At 54.2% G+C, this 21,914-nt stretch overlaps 1 protein-coding gene and 1 long non-coding RNA gene across 4 annotated transcripts in view; one reads left to right on the forward strand and one right to left on the reverse strand.

The window, feature by feature from the left end:
• The window catches only part of KCNQ1 (potassium voltage-gated channel subfamily Q member 1), a 321,727-nt gene that overhangs the window by 121,051 nt on the left and 178,762 nt on the right, over positions 1 to 21,914 (forward strand). For both annotated transcript variants that reach the window (XM_079104939.1, XM_079104940.1), the window contains exons 9-10: positions 1,014 to 1,136; positions 1,800 to 1,941. In XM_079104939.1, the coding sequence (XP_078961065.1) occupies positions 1,014 to 1,136; positions 1,800 to 1,941 (265 nt within the window). The remainder of the gene's footprint in view (positions 1 to 1,013; positions 1,137 to 1,799; positions 1,942 to 21,914) is intronic.
• Positions 1 to 21,914, reverse strand: part of LOC306640619 — a 98,731-nt gene that overhangs the window by 24,620 nt on the left and 52,197 nt on the right. The window lies entirely within an intron of this gene.

Here is a 21,914-nt window from a genome sequence, read left to right on the forward strand (position 1 = left end):
GAAGGAAACAGCAGCAGCCATAAAGCCCAGGGCCGTGGCTGCACTCCCCCTCAGGCCTGGCTCTGTGGCCCCATGGTCTCTCCTTTCGGGGAGACCATAAATCAGGCCCATAAAACCCGCCTGGCCAGTGGGGCAGAGCACCCACGGCAGGGGTGTTGGATGCCTGGCCGAGCACTGAGGCCTCTGCCCAGGAACGGTGTGTCCTGCGAGCACAGGGCCTGGGTGGCAGCAGCGGGCAGCACGGACAGCGGGCAGGCAGGCAGGGACACGGGCTGCTTCCAGGGGCCGTGTGGGCCCGGGAAGGGCCTGCTCACCAGGAGGTGTGGGGCTGTGAGTGCTCCTGGCTGGCGGACAGGTCTGTACAAGGCGCCATGACGATGCTGCTGCCGTCACCTGGGAGCCCCTCTAGCTTGTGCCTCAAGCTCACAGGGTGGGAGATGTTCAGGCCACCATGACATGTCCTCACCAGAGGGTCTGGAGCCCACTCCTGCTCATCCAGCCCCTCCAGGGGCTGCACGGCCTCCCTCAGGTCCCCTGCCAGGTCACTCCCATGGTGCCAGCCGTGGGGGTGCCTCTAGCCTGTAGCTAACAGCCTCCCCATAGCTGCGAGGTGGCGCTGGAGGGCCTCGGTCCCACGCACCCCAGCCTGGGCCCACGAGGGCCTGGGCCACACCTCGCCCTCAGCCCTTCCTCACCGGGTGGGCCCTGGCTGCCCACGCTGCACTTCTCCATGCTGAGCCTCGCAGGGCTGGCTGGGGGTTCGGGGGAGAGCTGGCAGCAGGTGCCTGCCTGGCATCGGGGCTGTGGGTGATGGGTGGGTGGTGCTGGAGGCAGAGAGTTGCCTGGCCTAGGCAGCAGGGGCTGGGCTGCCCAGGCAGAGGACCTGGGAGCTGGCAGTGGGCTTTCCTGCCACACAGGAGGGCCAGGCCCCGGGGCTGGCGGAGGGAGGCGCCCTCCAGAGGAGGTGGCACCAAGAGGCTTGAGCTGACAGCCTCTCGCTCCTGCGCTTTCAGACGGCGTGGAGGTGCTACGCTGCCGAGAACCCCGACTCCTCCACCTGGAAGGTCTACGTCCGCAAGCCCACGCGGAGCCCCACACTGCTCTCCCCAAGCCCCAGGCCTCGGAAGTCCGCCATGGTAACCACCCGCCCGCCACCAGGGCGGAGGCTGCCTGTCAGCCGAGGGAGAAGCTGGGGCAGCCTAGCACCTCAGGGGTCAGCACCATCCTGGGATCTGGGAGCGCACATCCCAGGCCGGGGCCCTGCCATCCTAGTGTCCTCTGGCCTTGGGGCCTGCAAGATGGGCCACACCACGGCAGGAGTATGGGAGGTCCAGAGAGCCTCCCAGGAGCAGGATGGGCTGCATGCGGGTCGCCTGCTGGAAGTCGGGTTCCTGAGAGGGCCTGCTGTGGGCTCTGCATGTGGGCATGCCAGGCAGGGGGGCGAGGAGGGCGAGGAAGGGTGGGGTCGTCCCCTTCCTGGCCCGTGTCCACACCCTCCTGAGGAGATCTGGCCTCCCCAGCTCCCTCTGCCAGAATATTCCGCCTGACGGGCACAGACTCCCCACTTCCTCAGGGCCTCTGATTATGTCCCCTTCACCTGCTCAGCGGGTGCAGCCCTTGCCACCCTGCAACCTAGCACACTGTGCTGGTCAGTGTCCTGTCCGCCTGTCCTGGCAGGGCACCAGCCCTGCACCGGCACACCAAAGCCCTGCCTATCAGTCTGAGGGACCATGCAGGGGCCACGGGGAGGGCAGGGAGAGCTCACCCAGGAACTGCCCATTCACTGTGTGGTTTTGTAGGTAAAGAAAAAGAAGTTCAGAGTGGACAAAGATAACGGGGTGAACCCTGGAGAGAAGGTGCTCACAGTCCCCCACATCACGTGCGACCCCCCAGAAGAGCGGAGGCCAGACCACTTCTCTGCCGATAGCTGCGACAGCTCTGGTAAGCAGCTGCACTTGGCAGGACAGGACGGGCAGGGCCCTGCCCTTGGACCCCAGGCCTGGGTCAGCCTGGCCCGCCAGCCCCAATCGCCTCCTGAAACTTTCTTCTAAGCGCGCAGTTGCGGCCTTTCATGAGAACGGGTGTCCTCCTTGGGCCGGGGCCTCTGCTGACAGGCGATGCACAGGCGGGCAGAGCAGCTAGGCGTTCCAGCCGCTTTCCTTCAGTCTTTGCCAGGAGGGGCTCTGTGCACACGGCAGGCTGAGGAGAGGCAGTCAGCTCCATCCCACAGCGCCGAAACGGTGCCGCCTGTTGGCTTCACCCGCTTCCCATCCAGCTTCCTTCCACCCACCCAGGTTCTGTGCTCGGAAACGGCAGGGCTGACGTCTCAGGGCTGCACCCACTAACAGGGAAGCCCAGAGCTAGGGCGAGCGAAGGTGCGCAGGCCAGTGAAAACGGCGTCCCGTGGCATTGGGGCAGGAGCCTGCTGGGACGGACGCTTCCCATGGAGCCCTAGGGACACTCAGTGGGCACCCCCTGCACGGGTGGCTGGGATGAGGGGGACCTGCAGACCTGCCGAGGCATCCGCATCTCAGGGCCTGGTGAGGGTGGTTTGTGAGGGAGGCAGCCTGGCAAAGTCAAGTGGGACTCGTGGCTATGACCACTGCACACCTCACACCAGCCTCTGCCATTCAGAAGTGCACCTGGCTGACCAGACTGTGGGGACTGGGCACAGCCCCTGTCTGCTTCTGGGCTGTGTCGGGGGCTGGGGAAGGAGCAAGAGGCCTCCTTGGCCAGGCGACTCCTCAGGAGGCACACCGTGTCTCCGTCCTCATGCAACCCGTTTTGAGAACGGCCGGGGGTAGGCAGTGAGGTCCGGGGATCACGCTCCTGGCCACAGAGGAAGGGCAGAAGCTCTGGGGTTGTAGCTTTTCCCCTGAGAGTTAGGAATGGGCAGCTGTGGTAGGAGGGACCCCACTTTCTGTCAAGGCTTGATTTCTGATGACCTTAGTGACCACCTCTGGAGGACCCTGATTCTGATGGCTTTGACCCAGTTTGAATGGCTCTCGATTCCTTTCCTTAGGGCCAGCGTAGGTCTGTGAAGAGCAGTGTGGCTGCTGGGACAGGGCCATGGCCTGCCTCTGCCCAGGGACACATTAGCTATTTGCTCCCAGCATCTCAGGCAAAGGCCCCTTTCAGTGCCCTGCCAGCCACCTCCCCGGGCACGCGCAGGGGAACTGGGCTATGCAAAGACAGCACAGCCCCCTCAGCATCCACTGCTCTGCAGCCCCTGATGACCAGCCACACACATTCTAAAAGAAAACTGCATCTGCTGGGCATACGGGCCCTTTCCTCACCGTCACTCCCTAAACAAGAAAGGACAGTGACCCCCACAAGACAGTCACAGAGTTTGGTTCTGTGCGTAACCTAGAGGCCATCTGAAGTGCGCTGGAGGGTGTGTGTGGGTCATGGTGAGCACCGTGCCGCTCTGTGGGGGACTGGAGCCTGAGGGTTGGGGTGTCCTTGGCATTCGCTGCATGCTGGTGCCAGTCACCAGTGGAGAGGTATCTTAGTGTTGCTGAGAGCCCCGCCCAGCAGAGGGAGAGAACACGTGCAGGTCTGATCCGCCCCAGGCAGGAGCAGTAACGTGGTCTGGCGCTCAGAAGCACGGGAGCTTCGGCGGAGAGGTGGGCAGGTCTGGCCAAGGGCACAAGTGTGCAGGAGCCCACTTCCCTTGACCACCTGCTGGTGTCTGATGGACAGCAGGCACTCTGAGGCCTCACAGTGGTTCTGTCGGCGACTTTGCCCCCGTCCCCACGTCCCAGCCCGTGTCCCCAGTGCCCTGTGCGCAGCCTGCTTCACGTCACGACAGCATCGTGATATCTGCTCACACTCTGAGCGATGCTCCCGCACCGTATTTCCTTCCCTGCTGACGTGGTAAGTCAGCCCAGCCCAGAGCCACTGGGTCGGGAGCCCAAGCTGTTGGTAGGTGCCCGGGGGCCTGGAGCGGCCCTGCCCTGTGGCAGCAAATCCTCACCCTGAGGCTCTTGGGAAGCCCTGGCATGGGAGGTGGGTGCCAATCCCTGGCAGATGCCGTCACTGGTCGAGCCTCCCAGTACCTGCTCCAGGGGCAGCACAGCAGCCATGCTGACTGCCACCACAAGGTCAAACCCAGGACAGGGACCCCACCTCCATGGGCTTCCTGGGCACAGGAACTGGGCCAGACTCCACCTCACTCCAGGCAGAACAGCGATGATCAAGAGTACAGCCCACAGGGCTGCCATCGTGGCCCGGGGGTGGAGCGCTTGCCTCTGGCACGCCTCCTGAGGCACTGGCTTCCATCCTCAGCACCACGTGAAAGTAAATAAGTGTAGTGTCCCTACAACTACAACGTTAAAAAGAGTATGAGCAACAGTGGGTGCTGGCAAGTTTGTGGAAAGAAGGGACAGTGCACACTGCTGGTGGGACTGCCGACGGAGAGGCCACTCTGGAAAGCAGTGTGGAGAGCCCTCAGAAAACTAGGGATGGAGCCACCACGTGACCCGGCTACCACCCCTGGCTTCATTCTCCAGAGATTTGAAATCCCCGTGCTATAGCGATACAGCCACGCCGATACAGCAGCACAATTCACAACAGCTAGACTAGGGAATCAATTCGGATGCCTGTCAACAGGCTAGCAGAGTGAGAAATCGTAGAGACATACATGGGGCGCACGTGCGCGCACACGAGTTCTATTCGCCATGAAAAAGAATGAGGTCATGGTATTTGCCAGTACCTGGATGGCAGTGGGGACTGTGCTAAATGAAATCAGGCAAGCTCAGAAACGCAGGTTGAGAGTCTTCTCTCACACTCGAAGCTGGTATGGAATAAGGGCAAGCGGGGAGGGGCACTGGGAGCCTTCTCTGAGCCCCTGGGTCCTGGGCGTGGCCAGGTGAGTCGCTGGGCCTTCTCGGTGGCCCTTTCTGCCTCTGGTGACGGAAAACGTCCTCCTCACCGGTGGTTCCACTACAGCACAGTGAGATGCCGGTCACTGTCATCTGTCCAGATCCCAAACCTGAGGGTTTACGTCCTTCGCCAGGTGTGGGTGGCCACCTCACACCGCATGTGACCGCGTCATCTGCCTTCCTCGCTGCCCCACCTTGCCTCCACTCCCTGGGCGTCAGCCACAGCACCTCTGTCCAGTTCCCTACTGGGCTGTGTCCTATCCACGGCTCGTCCACCCATAGACTGTCAAGGGGGATGGAATCTGCCCGACCTCAGCACTTCGTGCTCAGTCACCGACCCTGCGGATGGCCTGGCCGCCGTGCTCTGTCTGCGGCTCCCGCAGGGTGACTCTGCACACCCTGGTTCCCCCTCTTGCTCCCAGTGGCTGCTTCCTTGTGGACGGGCGCTCAGGCTGGGAGCCCATGGCTGATGGAGGCGTCTGGTGGAGGCTGTGCTCCTCAAGAGCAGCCGTGCCTTCGCTGCACAGTGATGTCGTGAAGCGCGTGGGGCCCTTGGGGTCTTGTTCACGCGGGATTTTCTGGAGAACCAGGCGACCCCAAGCTCTGGGAAGAAGCCAGGGGCGCATGTCAAGGAGACCGCCGAGGCTCCAGCAGGGCGGGGACCACTCCCTGCCAGCCCTGGGGTCTGTTTCGCTTGCACGCTCCAGCGCTTTCTTCTTGCTGGCTTAGTCTGCCCTTCCTGTTACTTCGGCCCCTCCAGGGCCTGCTTTTGTCAGCGCACGCCTCGGCTGGCTCTCAGTTCTGGCTCTTCTCCCTGGGCCCTCAGTGTCTGCGTGGCAGGTAGCCTAGGCTCTCAGGGACGCCCCTTCTGCCAGCTGGGCCCAGCACTGTCACAGAGCCTGCTGGAGGACCTGCCAGGGTTGGATGCGGACAGGGGTCTCGTCCCCAGCAACAGACATCCTCCTCCTTGTGCCCGTCAGAGCTGCCTGGGCGCAGGAGCCTGGGCACCGCCTGGGCAGAGGCTTTTGCTGCCAGTCCTCAAGGTCATCCCAGGCTGGGGGGAGGCCGAGGGCCTGTGTGTGTAGGAGGCCCAAGGCTACCGTGAGGCAGGTGCCTCCGGACTGGCACCAGGGAGCCAGGGTGAGGCTCAGGCCAGTGCCGGGAGCCGAGCAGGACTTTGGTGACTTCCCAGCGTTCCCAGGCTGCTGCCTTGCTGTCACCGGAAAGGACAGGGCCGGCGCTGGCCCCAGGCCCCTCGTGGTGTCTGCCCCTCTGCTCTGGGGCTCTCACAATGTTAGCCAGGGCTGGATTGAGAGCCCTGGGCGGTAACTCCTGATGGCCTCAGGATCCTTCGGGACGCTCAGGCTGCCTCACGGGGTGGGTAGCCCCTGGGCCAGTTGCCACTGCTCCACGCCTCGCCTCTCGTGTCTGTCCCCTCTTCCCCAGGGCTCCACTTCTCACCCGGGTCTTGTCTGGTGATACTCTGTATTATCCTGTCTTCCCACTTCCCATCCACTCTGTCCAGATGACCAGTGTGTCCACTTCAGATGGAGGTAGAGGCCAGTGAGGACCCTTCAGGGACACCCTGCCCCTCCAGGCTGCCACCCAGTGGCACACTGTGACCTGAGGACCTGGCTGCACCTCACCTCCCACGTTGCTCCACCGAGCGCCCCTGTGCCTGTCCACAGTGGCGTCCCACCTGGGCACCCTGCCTGAAGGCCCTGCCCACTGCCCGTCTTCTGGCGAGAGGCGCCTGCACCCAAGTGTCAAGTTCTGATCAGAGAAGTGGCAGCGTTCTGTATAGAGCAGAAGGGTCATGAGGAGCGAGCAGCTGCCGGGTCTGGACGCACGTGAGGAGCCCCAGCGAGACCCGGGGGCCACCAGCCTCTTCTGCTTTCGTCCCTCCGTGTGCACAGCAGTCGGCACATCATCTGGAATCGTTCCCAAGCTGGCTTCTGCTGTCTGGGCGGTGCTGCACCAGCGCGGGCAGTCCGGCCTCCGAGTGGACACTGCAGGCCAGGTGGGACCGTGGAGGGCGGGGCTTCTCCGCAGGCCTGTGTTGGAATGGTGCCGCACTTGGCTCTCTAAGGGACGTTGCTGCTGGTTTGAAACCTTCCCCTGTCCCTAGTGAGAGGATATCCAGGGGAGCGATGATAACGGAAGCACCCACATCAGACCTGTGGAGTATTAATCAGATGCCGGATCCAGCAACTCAGATGAGAGCTTCTCGGAAGACGTGAACCGCGCCGCCGCTCTGCAGCCACTGCACATGGAAGATGGGGCCCAACCTCATCCCAGAATGCCGCAGGCCTCAGGGCAGACCTGCCTACGCTTAAGGAAAACACACCAACCTGGAAAACATTTCTCTACAAAATTGAAAAAAAGGGGCTCTTTCCAAAGCCCAACACTAGCATTACCCTGAAACAAAATCCAGCCAAAGATACTGCGGGAAAACTATGGATACCGGCCCCTCACAAACACACACACAAAAGTTCTAAGCAAGATTCTAGTGGGCCAGATACAACGCGATATTAAAGAGCTAACGGGGGCTCAGGAATACAAGGCTGGCTTGACATTTTTTTAAATCAGTGTAATGAACCATGTTAATAACAGAAAGCCAAACTATCACCTCCACAGATGCAGGAAAAAATGCCAAAATCCAGCAACCGTTCACTGTGAAACTGCTCACTGAGTAGAAAACAGCCTTGTCAACCTGGTATAGGTCATTGATAAAAACCTACGTCACACACTTAGTGAGGAAATGCTGCTGTACCTTGAGATCAGGAGCACAAGAACACCCGCTCAGACTTCTGAACATGAAGCCGTGGGTCAGAGTCAGTGGAATAAGGCAAGAAAAGGAAATTTTAGACATTGGGTTGCAAAAAAGAAGTACAACTGCCTTTCTTTGAAAATTTCATGGTTGTGTGGAAATTCTGATGCATAAGCAAGATGACCTAGAACTGATGTGAATTTAGCAGGGCAGAAGATATAAGATCAAACTGCAAACATCAATGCTATTTCTAAATTATAGCAGTAGATAACCTTGAATTTGAGAAATTTAAATATCACTTGCAATAACATTAAAAATTTGAAATACTTAAAAGAGTAATCTGACAAAAAATACAAAAAGAGTCGTGCTCTGGAACCTACAAAACTTTTCAAGGGAAATAACAAAGACCTAAATGAATGGAGACACGCCACGTTCACAAATCACAAGACGCGATGTGATCTCAGTCCGGGGTGATGCCAGTCAAAATCCAGCCCACAAATGACCCAGAACACCCAAAACAACTTTGAAACGAACAACAGATTTGGAAGACTAACTTTAATGGCACGGCCTGAGCGCAGTGGACAGCAAACAGACACATGAGGCAGGGCACGGCTAATCCAGGTGCGAAGGCAGCTCAGAGGAGTGAGCAGGTCTTGTTAACAGTCTGGGGACGACTGACATCCACATGCCAAGAAATGAACTGTGATCCGCATCCTACAAAATGCATAAGAATGCGTCGTACAACTAAATTCAAAGCCTAGAATGATAAAACAGCAGAAAACAGGATACTTAAGGATTTCTTAGGTATGACATCAAAAAGCACAAACCATCATCAGAGCAAGCTGACCAGCTGGACTCCCACAGCAATTGGAAGTGTGCTACTTAAAGGCACCGAGAGACAAACCGGAGGCTGGGAGGAGATACCATGTCATCATCTGGTAAGAGACTTGTATCCAGAAGGTGAAAGAGACACTCAAAGCTTAATAATAAGACAAACAGCAAGTTACAAAAATGGGACACTTCACCAAGGGAGACGCAGGGGCAGAACGTGAAGATGAGCGTCGTCAGTCATAAGAGAAGACAACTTAGCACCAGTGCACGGCTGCCGCGCACAGCGATGCTGCCTCCAACTGAGATGGTGATGCCAGCGTTGGCAAGGGCAGGCGGCCCGGACCTTCTGCCCCGCCGGGAGGAGGATGGCCAAACAGCACGGCCGCTCTGGCTGGCAGGCTGGCAGCTCCCTGGCGTGTCGCTACCACCTATCCAGCCAGTCTGTCCCTCGTTATTTATTTGGCCAGGAGAAGTAAGGGCCGAGGAACACCCCAGGCTGGAGTGGGTGTGAGAACCGGAAACCATCAACATGGAGGGTCCCCCCGCGAACCTGTGCAGCACCACTGGACGCGGGTGGGAGCCCGAGATACAACAGGGCATCCGGAGGAGCCACGGAGGTAACACAGCCAGGCAAGGGACGTGGCACTGTCCCTGCTGTGCTACTCTGTCGGCTCAACTCTAGGACTGAAGACTAGTTGGATGACAGGCAAGGCGGTGGCAGGAGGGAATCCAAGAGGGCAAAGGAAGGGGGGGTGGACGCCCCACTCTCTCAACCAGACAGTGATGCCTTCACATGTCAAAAGCCACCCAACGTGCAGTTTAACACGTGCGACTTATTGGATGTGTATTTATCTCACAAGAGCTGTTTTTAAAACATCAAAATAGAAAATACTTTACACAGCAAAACTACCCCCCAAATTTTAAGTGACAGCCTGGGGAACTGTCACTACTCAGAGACATGGTGAATTTCATCGATGTTTTTAAAAGCTTTCATAAATTAAGAGGATGAGAGAAGGAAGGAGATGGAAACAGTTCACAGGGAAGGAAATGCCAGTGGATCTTCAGGTTTGAAAAGATGCTGGACAACCTCGATTACCTAAGAGCAATACTAATTAAAACAGAGTGTGACCGTCTCAGGCAAAGGTCTGAGAGTACCCTGAGGGCGAGGGCACAGGGAAACATGCAGCCCCGTCACACACGCCGGAAGGAAAAGGGGTACCCCTCAGCAGGCAGTCTGATCCAAACGCAGGTCTGCGTGGCTTGCCCTTCAGCACTTTGGTCTACGCGTGTACGTTTGCAAAATGGCTCATCATCAGGATGCTGACGTCGAACGTGGCCAGCAGCAAAGCCCCACAGCCACGATGTGCCCCCAGTGAGGCTCTGCGTCCCGCCAGCAGCCACGGCTCTGTCGGCTGCCTTCCTGGCACTGAGAGGGGCACCCTGGCTCCTCGGGTCAGGAGAGTGCATGCTGGCCAGCGAGTGTGTGCAAGTCGGCGTTTTACAAACTGGAGGTCTGTCTGCCTCGCTGGGTCCTGAGTCCAAGGACACTGGAGCCATCTGCTCTAGAGGGAATCGAGCTAGGCTGTCAAGCCCTCCATGCCTGCCAGGTGCAGTGGCCATGCCTGTGATCCCAGCCGGCGAGCGGAGGCAGGAGGCCCTCCAGTGAAGGCCAGCCTGGCAACTTAGTGAGGACCTGAGCAACTTTGACCCTGTCTCAAAATGAAGTGAAGGGCTGGGCTCAGGGGCAGAGCACCTCTGGGTTCAGTCCCAGCACCGGGAGGGAAAGAACCTCTGGGCCTGATGGGGGCGGACTTTCGTCTCGAGTCTCTTCTGTCATAACTTGTTCCAAATTAGCTTACGGCATGTTTGGGGGTGACTTTCGCACGGCTGTTTAATTTCCTCAAGGTTCCAATTGTGTTACTACTTGGTAGCAACTGATATTTTCCTTTAGTAATTTTATGTTCCTCTGGATGTAGACATTCTCTTTTTGCCTGAACTTTTAAAGCTTTGATTCTCTTTTCTTAGTCAAACTCATGAAAGGTTTATCTATTCTACTCATTATATGCTTACAGACTTACTGAGAAAACTACCTTTGTGCTATTTTTGTTTCCTATTCAAACAATTTTTTTTAAATTCCCTCTCCCTGGTTATCTTTATGTTGTTGTTTTGTTCCATTTAGCGAAGAGTAATACTTAGTCCACTTATTTAAAGTCTTTCCACCCAAAGGCATTTTTTAAAGGCTATAAATTTTACTCTGATTGCAGCTTTAACTGTGACAGGTATCATATTCATATCTCAGTATGAAAAATGTCCTACTAAATTGGTTTTTAATAGTTTTTATGATTTTTATTTTGTGTTTTGATTTTTCTCTTTGGAGTTCTCTTAAGAAATGTTTTCTTAATTTTTAGGCAGTAAATTTTTATCACTGTTATTTATTTCTAATTTAATAGGCTTAAATTGAAAGGATATAGCCCATGAAAGCTCCACTTTTTTCAACATGAAGATTTCCTTTGTGTCCAACTGTAAAAATGAGACGCTGTCTTTGTACCGAGTGGCGGGTCTATGGAACACGGCCACCCTCTCCATTTATAAACACGCACCAGGCGTGCAGGGGCACATCCGCAGAGGCCCGTTACTGCACTGCTCAGGTGGTCCCTGCCTGCCTCTCTTCCTGGCCTTGCACACCTGCGGGCTCTAAAGATGGAGCCCCTTCCCTCGATCACGTTTCTGGAAGGCAAGTGGCAGAGGCATAGGCATGCACCCCGGCCTGCAGCTGCGCCTCCTGCACCCACGGCTGGGCGTGCCACTCACCCCACGTGACCAGGGTCGAGCCACTGCCTCCCTGTGCCTGTTTCCACATCCATGAGACCAGGACTCTGACTGCTCACCCCAGGGCTGCCATGGGCCAAGTGAACCAGGCACACGAGGCCCAGCTGTGTGTGGAGGTCGGCCTTCTGCCCGCCCGCCCCAGCTCCATTGCCACAGCACGATCTCTGCTCAGCTGGCAGCTCACCCTCCAACTCGCTCCACCTTCTTACCACTGACCCAGAGGCCATCCTTTCTTCTAAGCCTTCCGAAACTCTGCTGCAGTCTCCCAGGCCCCGCAGGAGCACGACGGCTGTGGCAGGATGTCACGCTCACCTGGCCCCCTCCCCGCTGCTTATGCAGAGAACTAGGAACTGTTCCCACATCTCCTGGTGCTCCTGACATCCAGGACGGCAGACCACGGGACATTCTGGGGTCGTCACGACTGTCGAAACACAGGAGGGCAGCAATCATGCTTTCCCACCCACTTGCTCTTCTCAGTGGTGATGGATGAGATGTTCTCAAAGGCAGCCAGTCCAGGTCTACCTGTTGCACTTCTGTGTATCTTTCAGTTTGATTTTGTTCTGAAATCATACTCCCGGGTTACTCCCCGGGCATGCATGTGCCATGATGCTCCTGGTTGAGGTACATCTGCTTTGGGGCCGGGCCAGCTGTCTACAGCTCCCCTTGAACCTGCATCCCTGTGTACAGGTACGTTATTTCTGTGATGAATTTCCAGGATGTATTAGCTTCTGGGGCTGCTCTAACAAAATACCACCCCAGGTAGCTTAAACAGCAGACGTTCACTTCTCTCAAAGCTGGAGGCCCAAAGTCTGAGGCCAGGGGCCGGTTTCTCCTGAGGCATCTTTCTGTGGCTCGTGGATGGCCACCTTACCCCTGGGTCTTGACGGGGTCTTTTCTCTGTGCATGCACCCTGGGGTCTCTGTGTGTTCACATTCCCTCTTCTCACAAGGACACCAGTCAGAATGGACTCGTTTTAACTTAACCGCCTCTTCCAGGGTCCTATCTCCGCAGCCACGTTCTAGGGCATCAGGGCTATAGGGCTTCCACTCAGGAAGCATGGTGGACATGGTTCAGCCCATACACAGCACGTGTGCGTGGCTGACTGCAGGTCCAGTGCCCAGTTGCTCTCACACGTGGTCTGACCTTGCATTTCCAGGGGCAGCCGTTACTGGCAGAGAGTTTCCCATCTTGTTAGCCAAGTAGGGTGAGGTTTCTCCACTGCCGAACCATTGACATTTGGCACCAGATGATTCTTTGTCCAGAGTAAGTGTCCTGCAAGCTTCGGGTACCAGCAACATCCCTGGCTTCTGCCAGGGTGTCAATGCACCATTCTTTCCATTGTGACAACCCAAAACATTGCCCCAGAGTGCCAAATGTCCCCTGGGGGTCAAGACTGTCCCATGTTGTCAACCACTGGACTAAAGTGATACCTCAGAGGTTTTTATGCCCCTTAAGAAAACAAGACTTTTTTATTTGGAAGTTATTTTGAACTCCAGAAAAGCTGCGAGTGAGCTGTGACACCTCTGTGCCTGTCACTGCCTCTGCATGGTGACCTCTGTGCCTGTCCCTGGACGCACTGATGTGCCTGGTGCCCTGTGCCACTGAACCGTCTTTTACCCATGCACACAGCCCTCCACCCGCAACGTTTTGCCGCTCCCTAAGCCAGGTGCACCACTCGAAGCTGTGTGCACTTCGTCTCTGCGGTCAGACATGGTGCAGTCCTTGCAGCTAATCAAACCCTGAGTTCCAGCTCTGCTGGTTGACGTGACAGTGGGCTTTGACACTTATCTCCCCTTGTGCAGGACCCATTCTGTGCTCAGCATTGCTTCCAGCTGTGTCTCATTAGTCTCCTTGAATCTGGACACTTCCTTTCTCTGATGACACTGAAGTTTTGAATGATATAGTCCTGCCACTTCTTGGGGACTTCCTGATGTTTTGTCATAACTGGATCCAGACTGTATCCTCCCTGCTAAAGTATTCATGGTGGCTCCTGAGGCACACAATGTCACCTGCCCCTTGATGGTGGCATTATCATCCCAAAGAGCCACTGTCCATTTTTCTACTATATGGTTCCATATTTTGTCTTGCAGCAGATAGAAAATCTGGGGAAGTTCTTTAAGGCCTTGCAAATCTATGCTTCTTATTTTAAAATGTCTCTCCAGATTTAGATGCTTTCTGGAACCAGTCTTTATTATGGTAGTTACAAAACAATAATTTTCAACTATAGCACTCTCTTAAAAGAAAAAGTAACTATTCACTACTACGCAGTCATCTAAGTGCTGCTCACTAGCACAAGTCATCTGATTGCTACACTAGCACGAGTCATCTAAGTGCTGCTCCCTAGCTCGAGTCATCTAAGTGCTGCTCACTAGCACGGAGTCATCTGATTTTGATCTCCACTTTCACAATGTCTGTGATGCTCAGACCACCTAATTTCTCCTTTAAGGAAATGTATTTTGGTGTCAGGTCTAAGAATGCTTTGCCTCGCTCTAGCTGAATGTTTTCTCCTGTAGTTTTTTTCTAACAGTTCACTGAGGTATATACCTTACAATTTACCCATGTAAAGGACAGAATTTAGTTGTTTTGAGTAGGTCCTGAAATCTATGCAGCCGTCTCCACAGTTGTAGAACTTCTTCCTCACTGCAAGTGGTCACTCGAGGTCTTTCAAGCGTCCCCTGTCAGCTGCCCCGTTCTGCGGCCCTCAGCCTGGGCGACCACTGACCTAAGTCTGTCCCTGCACTGGTGTCCTGATGGGCTCTGTGAATGCGATCCTGCCACCTGACCCCGCATCTGGCCGCCTTCGCCTGGCCGCCTTCAGGCTCCTGCACCGTGCACTGGCATCTCACTTATTTGGGGGCTGAATGGCATTCCCTTGTAAGAGCAGACCAGGTCTGGTCCACCCGTCAGCAGCTGAGGGGCACCTCGCCGCGTCCACTCTCTGCTACTACGAGCCACGTGGCTGTCGACGTGGGCATAAGCTTCTGTGTGGACACATTTTCACTTCTCTTGATAAACGCATGGGTCAGACAGCAGAGTCCAGTCATGGCTCCGCGGCTGGCTTGTTTCCCAACATGGGTGTGCGGTGCACGTCCCCAGCAGCAGGCGTGAGCCCTGCGGAACGCCGTCGTCACCGACGCTTGTTACCTTTGTGTAAACTGCTGTCTTGCTGGCTATTAAGTGCAGTCTTGATGTTCTGGTTTGCTTTTTCCTGTGACGAAGGATGGTAAGCGTCGTTGTGTTTATCAAGCTGGAAGAACTGTTCAGGTCTTCCAATTTTAAAACCGGGGCTTTCTGATCATGAATTGAAATCAGACCTAACTTGTAGCTCGGGTGCTAGGGTGCTAGGGTGCCGGCTGCAAGGCTCCCATGATAAATGATCCCTTCTCGCAGCTGTCGCCCTTTTCTTTAGAGTTTTCTTTATAGTGCCCTTTGAAATACAAAAAGCTTTAAATTTTGATGAAGTCAGTTAATCTATTTTTTGTTTCTTATGCTTTTAGTGTTCTATCTAAGAAACCTTTGCTAAGTCCATGGTCACAAAGATTTGCCTCTTTTTCTTCCCTAAGAATTCTGCAGCTCGATCCATTACATGTGTACCTGTGGTTTAATTCGAGGGTTGATACATGGTGTGATGGAGTGGTCCAGATTGATTTTTTAATGTGAAAATCCAGTTGTCGCAGAACTGTCTGCCCCAACCCTACGTTGTCCCCACTGAACTTGCCCAGCACTCATCAGCTGACCACAGACATGGGGCTTTATTCCCAGACTCTAATTCTCTCCCCTGGAGCAGGGCTCTCTGGTTCCGTGAGCGCATGGTCTGGATGCTGCTTCTGGTGGTGAGTTTGGAGCTGGGAACTGTGCTCCTGCCTGCTTCCACTTCTAGGTCATTAGGCTCTCCCCGGCCTCTTAGCACGAGCAGCGGACGTGCTGGCCGGCAGGGGCTGCGTTGACTCTTAGCAATGTGCAGACTTCCCATCTTCACCTTATCAAGTCATCCAACCCGTGAACATGAAATGGTTTCCATTTATTTAGGTCTTTTAACAATGTTCTATAATTTTCTGAGTATAAATTTTGCACTTTTTTGTTAAATTTATGTTCAAGTATATCATTCTTTTTCTTATGAGAAATATACATAAAATCAAAGGAACCATTTTCATCATTTGAAGTGTCTAGTTCTTGGGCAATAAGTACATTCATACTGCAATGGTTTATTTTTTGATAACATTGCAAATTGAATTGTTTCTTGGTTTCATTTTCAGATATTCTCTGACAGAGACAGAAACACAGTTGGTTTTGAATTGGTCTGGTGTCCTGTGAACATGCTGAGCTGTTTATCAGCTGGACGTTCAGCGGACTTCCTGGGATGTTCATGTCCTCTGCAATTGCGGTTACTCCGTTCTCTCAGTCTGGTTTCTAATTGCTTCTTTTCTTGCCTAATTTGCTGCTGTTGGACAGCGGTGGCAAGAAGTCTCCTTGACTTTCCTTGGTGGTCAGGAGACGGGTCCCACCCTCCTGCAGGACGCTGCTTTGAGCCTTCACCTCATGTGAATCCTCCTTTCTTTTCCCAGCATGTCGAGAGGTCTGCCTGCTTCCGCCCGTGGAGGCAGGGTGTGGAATTCATCAAATGCTGCCCTGTCTCTTCTTCTACTGGTACTTAACATAAGCTGAATTTTTGTTACCTTAAAACTCATATATGGAAACCCTACCCCTGGGGGCCTTGGGGAGGTGGTCAGGGTGTGGCAGAGAGCCCTGGAGCAGGGGACAGTGGGCTGGAGCTGCTGCAGGAGAGCAGAGCAGCCCGTCCCACCCCCCACGTGAGGGCACTGGGAAGCTGCCCTCGCCAGGACGCAGACCTGCCTGAGGAACTTCCTGCAGCACTTCCTGTGAAACAGATTCGCTGTTTGGTTTATTTGCATTCTTTCTGAAAGATGATTTTTCTGGAATGAGATACTTGGGTTTTTTTTTTTTTTTTTTTGCTCACACTGCCTTGCTGCCTCCTGGGTCCATGGATGCTGCTGGAAAGCAGGCTCCCTGGGGAGCCCCAACACTGAGGTGGGCCTCACCTTTTACCCTTGTCAAGGGTGCAAGTGGGGTGACAGGTCAGGACCCTGCCCCCAGCAGACCGCAGAACACAGCAGAACAAGGGACCAGGACTAGCTGAGCAAGGCCATGCTGAGTGGCCTGCCCTGACCTGTGTCCCTTCGGCTCTGTCAGTTGGTCCTCTCCTGTATCCCGGGGCTCTCTGCGAGCCAAGGTCATTCTGTTTCCTCTGCTGACCTGGCCTCCCTCCCCACAGGCCCTCCTGCTGCTGACCTGTCTCATCTTTTCATTCACTGTGTGTGGGTCTGGAGTGTCTCATGTGGGCAGTACATATGGGACCCGGGGCTGGGCTGCCCCGTGCTCACTCACACTGAGCACCCCGCTCCCTGGGCCTTCTGTGTGTGGAGTAGGCATGTCCTAGTGGCCACTCTGACCCTTGCTGATTTCTTCTCCCTGCTTGTAAAGTGATGTTCTCAGCAGTGCGATCAGTAGGCATCTTGGGTGAAAACAGTCTGCTTCAGGTTAAGGTCTCTTCAAACTTTCTTGCCTGCCCTGTCTCCCCCAGGACCTTCTTTTATTCTTTTTGTTTCTGTACTGAAGATTGAACCCAGAGCTGCTCTGACACTGAGCCACATCCCCAGCCCTTTCTAATTTGAGACAGGGTCTTGCTAATTTGTGGAGGCTGGCCTTGAACTTGTGATCCTCCTGCCTCAGCCTCCTGAATCCCAGGGATCACACTGTGCCCCTGCGCCTGGCTTCCATCATCTTTACCTGTGCCCGTGTGCGCTGATCCTTCTGCTGCTTGCTCACGCTGGCTGTTCGGCACCACTGCTAATATCTTCATCTACGTAATTCTAATTGGCACCTGCGGAGTTTCTAGTCTTGAGATACGACTTACATGTCTTTGTTCTCTTTGATGAGTCATCACATACTCCCATTCTTTAACAGGTTCATTTTCACTTTCGGAGCGGGTGGGTGATGCTCACTCTGAGCTCCTGGCTACCAAGGCACCGCCAGGCCCCTGCTGCTCCACATCTCTGTGCGTGGCCACCTTCTGTTCTTTGCCTGGCTCGTAAGTTTTCCGTTGTGAAAGCGGGCACTTTTGATCATACAGGCACACGGGGTGACCGCTGTCGGGCTCACTCAGCTTGGTGTGCCTGTTCACACCACGGCTTAGCTTGATTCCTAAGACCGATCGTGCTTGCTTCCTGACGGGGCTCCATGGGTGGAATCCTGGGATGGCCGCGCCTGCAGGCCAGGCCAGGGTCAGCTGGAGCCGTTTCACTACCTCATCTGGTGACTCTTCCACCTCTGCTCCGGGGATCCAGGTGTGGGTCGGGACACTCAGTCACGGTCAGGTGCGCTTCACCTCTGTCCTTTGTTGCCCTTGGCCTGCAGGGACCCAGCAGGGGAATGTCTCTGACGTCCTGAAACACGTGAGTCTTCCGTAACTCTGAGAATCCCTTTGAAGATGTGTGCTTGCCCAACCAGTGCTGAGCAGGGTCTGGTGGTGGCAGCCCGAGGTCACTGCTGCTGACAGTGCGTGCGCTTGTGGGCGGGTCCCCGTCAGCAGTCAGCAGTGGTCCTGGGGTCCCGTACCACTGATCCGGGGGCAGGACGGCCCTCGTCCAGGCACCACAGACCCTGGACTTTGTACAAAGACTCAGCAGCTCCTTCACTGAACGCTTTTCAATTCCCCATGTGCCTCTGGCTAATTCCCAGAGTTCTTACAGGCTGCTGACAGAACCGTCCAGTTCACTTTGCCTTCTGAGTTGTACCTACGTGTGTCATTACTTACTCATTTTTGAGATTCTGAGGTATCGCCATTTCCAAGGATCTCTAGAGAGATCCTTCCCCTCAGCCTACAGACAGCAGGGACTATGGGGTGCCCCCCGCGCCAGGCCTGCAGCCTATCTATAAGATCCTCACTCCACCATTCTCGAGGTGACCAAAACCTTTTAATTTTTTAAAACACTCAAAACATTCATGTCCTTCCAAGAGACAGACAATACAACAGGATCTACCGCAAGAAATGCCCTCCGCTCCCAGACGCCCTGCACCCTCCACATCTGCCCCCTAGGTAACCAGCCTGTTTCTAGCTCAGAGCGCGCGGGTGTCTTGGTGAACACGCCAGCCCTTCCTCACGGCCCCTCTGTGTCAGGAAAGTCTTGCTCCCTGCCTGCCCTCTTGATCTTTGCTTTTCCTACCTGACCTTGCCTCCCAGAGGCCACTGGAGATCCACTCCTGGTGGCCTCACTCTCTGTGGGTCAGTGGGAGGGGAGCAAGCTGCTGTGTGTGCACAGTACTTTCAGACAGTCCCTGTGCGTGCCACGCAGGTGGCTTCCAGATGGCAGCACACTCAGCAGCCCGTGGCCTCTGTCTTTTAGCACACTGCCAACTGCCACTGTGGATTTCTTTCTCAGACTGCTCACTCCTGGCATATAGAAACGCAGCTGACCTGTGTGCGAGCGCGGCTAACAGGTAGCCTGCATCTGCTGAGCAGCTTTGTGGGCTCGGACTTTCCTGTACATCACGGCGCCCGTGAACGTGGTTCTACTCCTTCCTAAGCCGGACACCTGATTCGTCTAACGGCCATGACGAAGCCTTCCGTACACTGCTGGGGGGCAGGCTTTCACCGTCAAGGGTCACGGTAGCCACTGGTCTTGCAGGAATAGCCTTGGCCATGTTTTGGAAATTCCCTGCAATTCCTCGTTCTTTGAATGTCTCGTATCCCGGCACTGCTGAATTTTGTCAAATGCTATTTCCGTTACTGAGATGATGGCTTGGTCTTCCCCTCGTTCTGCTAGGGTGTTGGCAGAGCTAAGTCTCAACTCAGATCTTCGACTTTTTGATGGCATGAATCCAAGCACCCTCCGTAGACGCTATAGGAACCTCCATCTTTCCTGAGCTACGGAATTCTCTCGTGAAGCTGGGTGGTAGCACCGCCAGCAGCCCCAAGTCAGCCCTGTGGTCAGGAGGGGCAGCAGGCTGACATGCCCTGGGCTGCAACCTGGGCTGTCCGGTCACTTGCATGCATGCACCACGTAGGTTTCAGTTCAAGGCGCTGACCTGCGTTTCTTGGTGGTCAGTGATGCTGAGCCTCTTCTCACAGGCCGCTGGTCACTCCTAGGTCTCCCTAGAGCAACACCTGTTCCAGTCCTTCGCTCTCCCTCACTGCTGTCTCACAGGCACTCTGCGTGCACTTTGGACACTGATTCTTAACCAGGTAAAAGGCATGTAGACCTTTTCTCCCGCCCACAGGAGAAAGGGTCTACATGCCTCCTCTTCGCTGACCGTTTTCTCTGCTTTTCAGCCTGATGCTGCTGGTGTGCTCTGACCACCAGATCTTTTAGGGTCGCACCCAGGATGTGGTGCCAAGGCCAATGCCAAGGAGCTTTGCCCCTTTTCCTGGAGTTTTGCAGTCTTAACACTTAGGTCCTTTATTCATTGTGAATTGGTTTTGATCCACTTTTAAGCTGATGCTTCGTGTAAGGCAGGGGGCCAGCTTGTACCTACGTGTGGGAGTCCAGGCTCCCTGGAACCACCTGTGGGAGTCGCCCACTGTGAAGCAGCAGCCCCTCCCATCTCCTGGGGCCCCTGGGGCGCACTTGTCGGCTGCAGTGTCTGGACTGACTTCAAGGCCTGCTTGGGTTCCACGGCTCTTTGTCCCCATTTTTATGACAGTACTATGTTGTTTTAATTATTATGTATTTGTAATATGATTTAACCCAGGAAATGTGGTGCATCCAACTTTTTCTCTCTTAGAATTACTTTGGCTACTTGGGGTTTTTGTGGTTCCATATGAATTTTACAACTTTCTTTCTTTCTGTCAAGTACTCCGCTGGGATCTTGGCAGGGAGTGCACTGAGTCTGCACACTGCTTTGGGTGATGTGGACATTTTAACAATACTGGATTATCCTTCCATTTATCTGTGTCATGTTCAATTTATTTCAACAATATTTTATAGTTTTCAGTATATGGGTCTTTTATATTGTTGATTAAATTTATTTCTAAATATATTATTTGTTCTATCACAGTTGGAATTTTTTGCTAGATCATTAACTATCTGTAGAAATGCAACTGATTGTATGTTCATTGTTATACCATCTCTAGCAGTTTTTGGTGTCCTGGGCATTTTCTACCTGTGGAATTATGTCACTGACAAAGAAAAATAATTCTACGTCCTCCAGTTTGGCCACGTGTCATTTCTGACTGGTCTTGCGTAGAGGGGAGGAGAGGGACTCTTTCCCTTGTCCCAGGTCTCAGCAGGAACACTTTGCTCTCCCCACTGGGTGTTATGAGGGTCTTCCGTAAACAACTATCACACTGCCCCTAAATGGCCAGTTGTATCAAGAAAGGATATTGAATCTGTCAAATGCTTTTCCTGCACCAACAGTGATCATGTCACCTACATCTCTCAGTCTGTGAATGTGACACGCTGCGCTGGTGGAGACGTGCACGTGAAACCAACCTTGTGTGTCAGGGCAGGTGAGCCCCCTGATGTGCCATGGGGTTTGGAGTGCTGATGCTCCACTGATGATCTTCACATCGGTGTCGCTAGAGGTTGGCGTGTGGCTCTCTTCCTACGGCGTCTTGGCAGTGACATCGAGCCGATGCTGGCCGTATAAAACGTGTTAGAACGCATCTCTCCTCGTTCGGCTTTCAGGGGGCTTTTTAGAAGGCCTGGCGTTGGTTGTCTATAGAACGGGTGGTTGTGTTCAGCCACAGAACACACTGCTTGGTCCTGGGTTTCTCGCTGGGCGGTTGGTCACTCTTTGAAGCTGTGTTACTGGTCTCCTCTGGCTTTCTCCTCCTTACCAACTCAAATTCAGCAGGTTGCATGTTCTAGGAATTCATCTGCTTCCTCTCTGCTATCTAATTTGCTGGCATTTAATTGTCCCTACTGCTCCCCACGGGCCTTTTTTTTCCTGAAGCATCTGCTGTGCTGGCCTCATGTTCACCTCTGATTTTTAGTCTTCCTTCTTATTCCCTAGGTGGCTTAAGGGTCTGTCAAATTTTGTTTTCCAAAATCCACCTCGATTTTACTGACCTTTTTCCTATTTTTTGTTTCCTATATTTCTGTTCTGACCTCGATCTCCTTCCTTCTGCTAACTTTGCCTTCATTTTGTTCTCTTGCTAGTTCCTTAAGGAAGAATCTAGGCTGTTTGCTTGGTGTCTTCCTCCTCTTGCCATCTAGGCGAGGCCTTCTTGCACACCTCCCTCAGAACCGCCTCTGCCGCATTCCAGGGTCGTGGTATGTGTTTTTCAGCTGTCATTTGTCTCAGACTATTTTTAAGTTTCCCTTCTGACTCTCCTTCCGTTCTGTCTGTAAGTGACAGCACGTCATTGAATCCTGCAACGCGTCCTGCAGAACTGCCTTTTGCCCTGCCACGGTCGCCTCCTCTTCGGGGCTGCGTGGTTTACTGCATGTGTGGATGTGACTGTTAGGACTTCGGATTCGTTGATGTGTCCCTCCGGGTGAAGGCCTTCTTTATGCACTCTAACAATTTTTTACTTAAGGTCTATTTTATCTTTCATTAACATAAGCCCCACCGCTTTCTTT

This window comes from Sciurus vulgaris (genome assembly GCF_902686455.1).
Source record: "Sciurus vulgaris genome assembly, chromosome: 11".
Classification (NCBI taxonomy): Eukaryota; Metazoa; Chordata; class Mammalia; order Rodentia; family Sciuridae; genus Sciurus; species Sciurus vulgaris.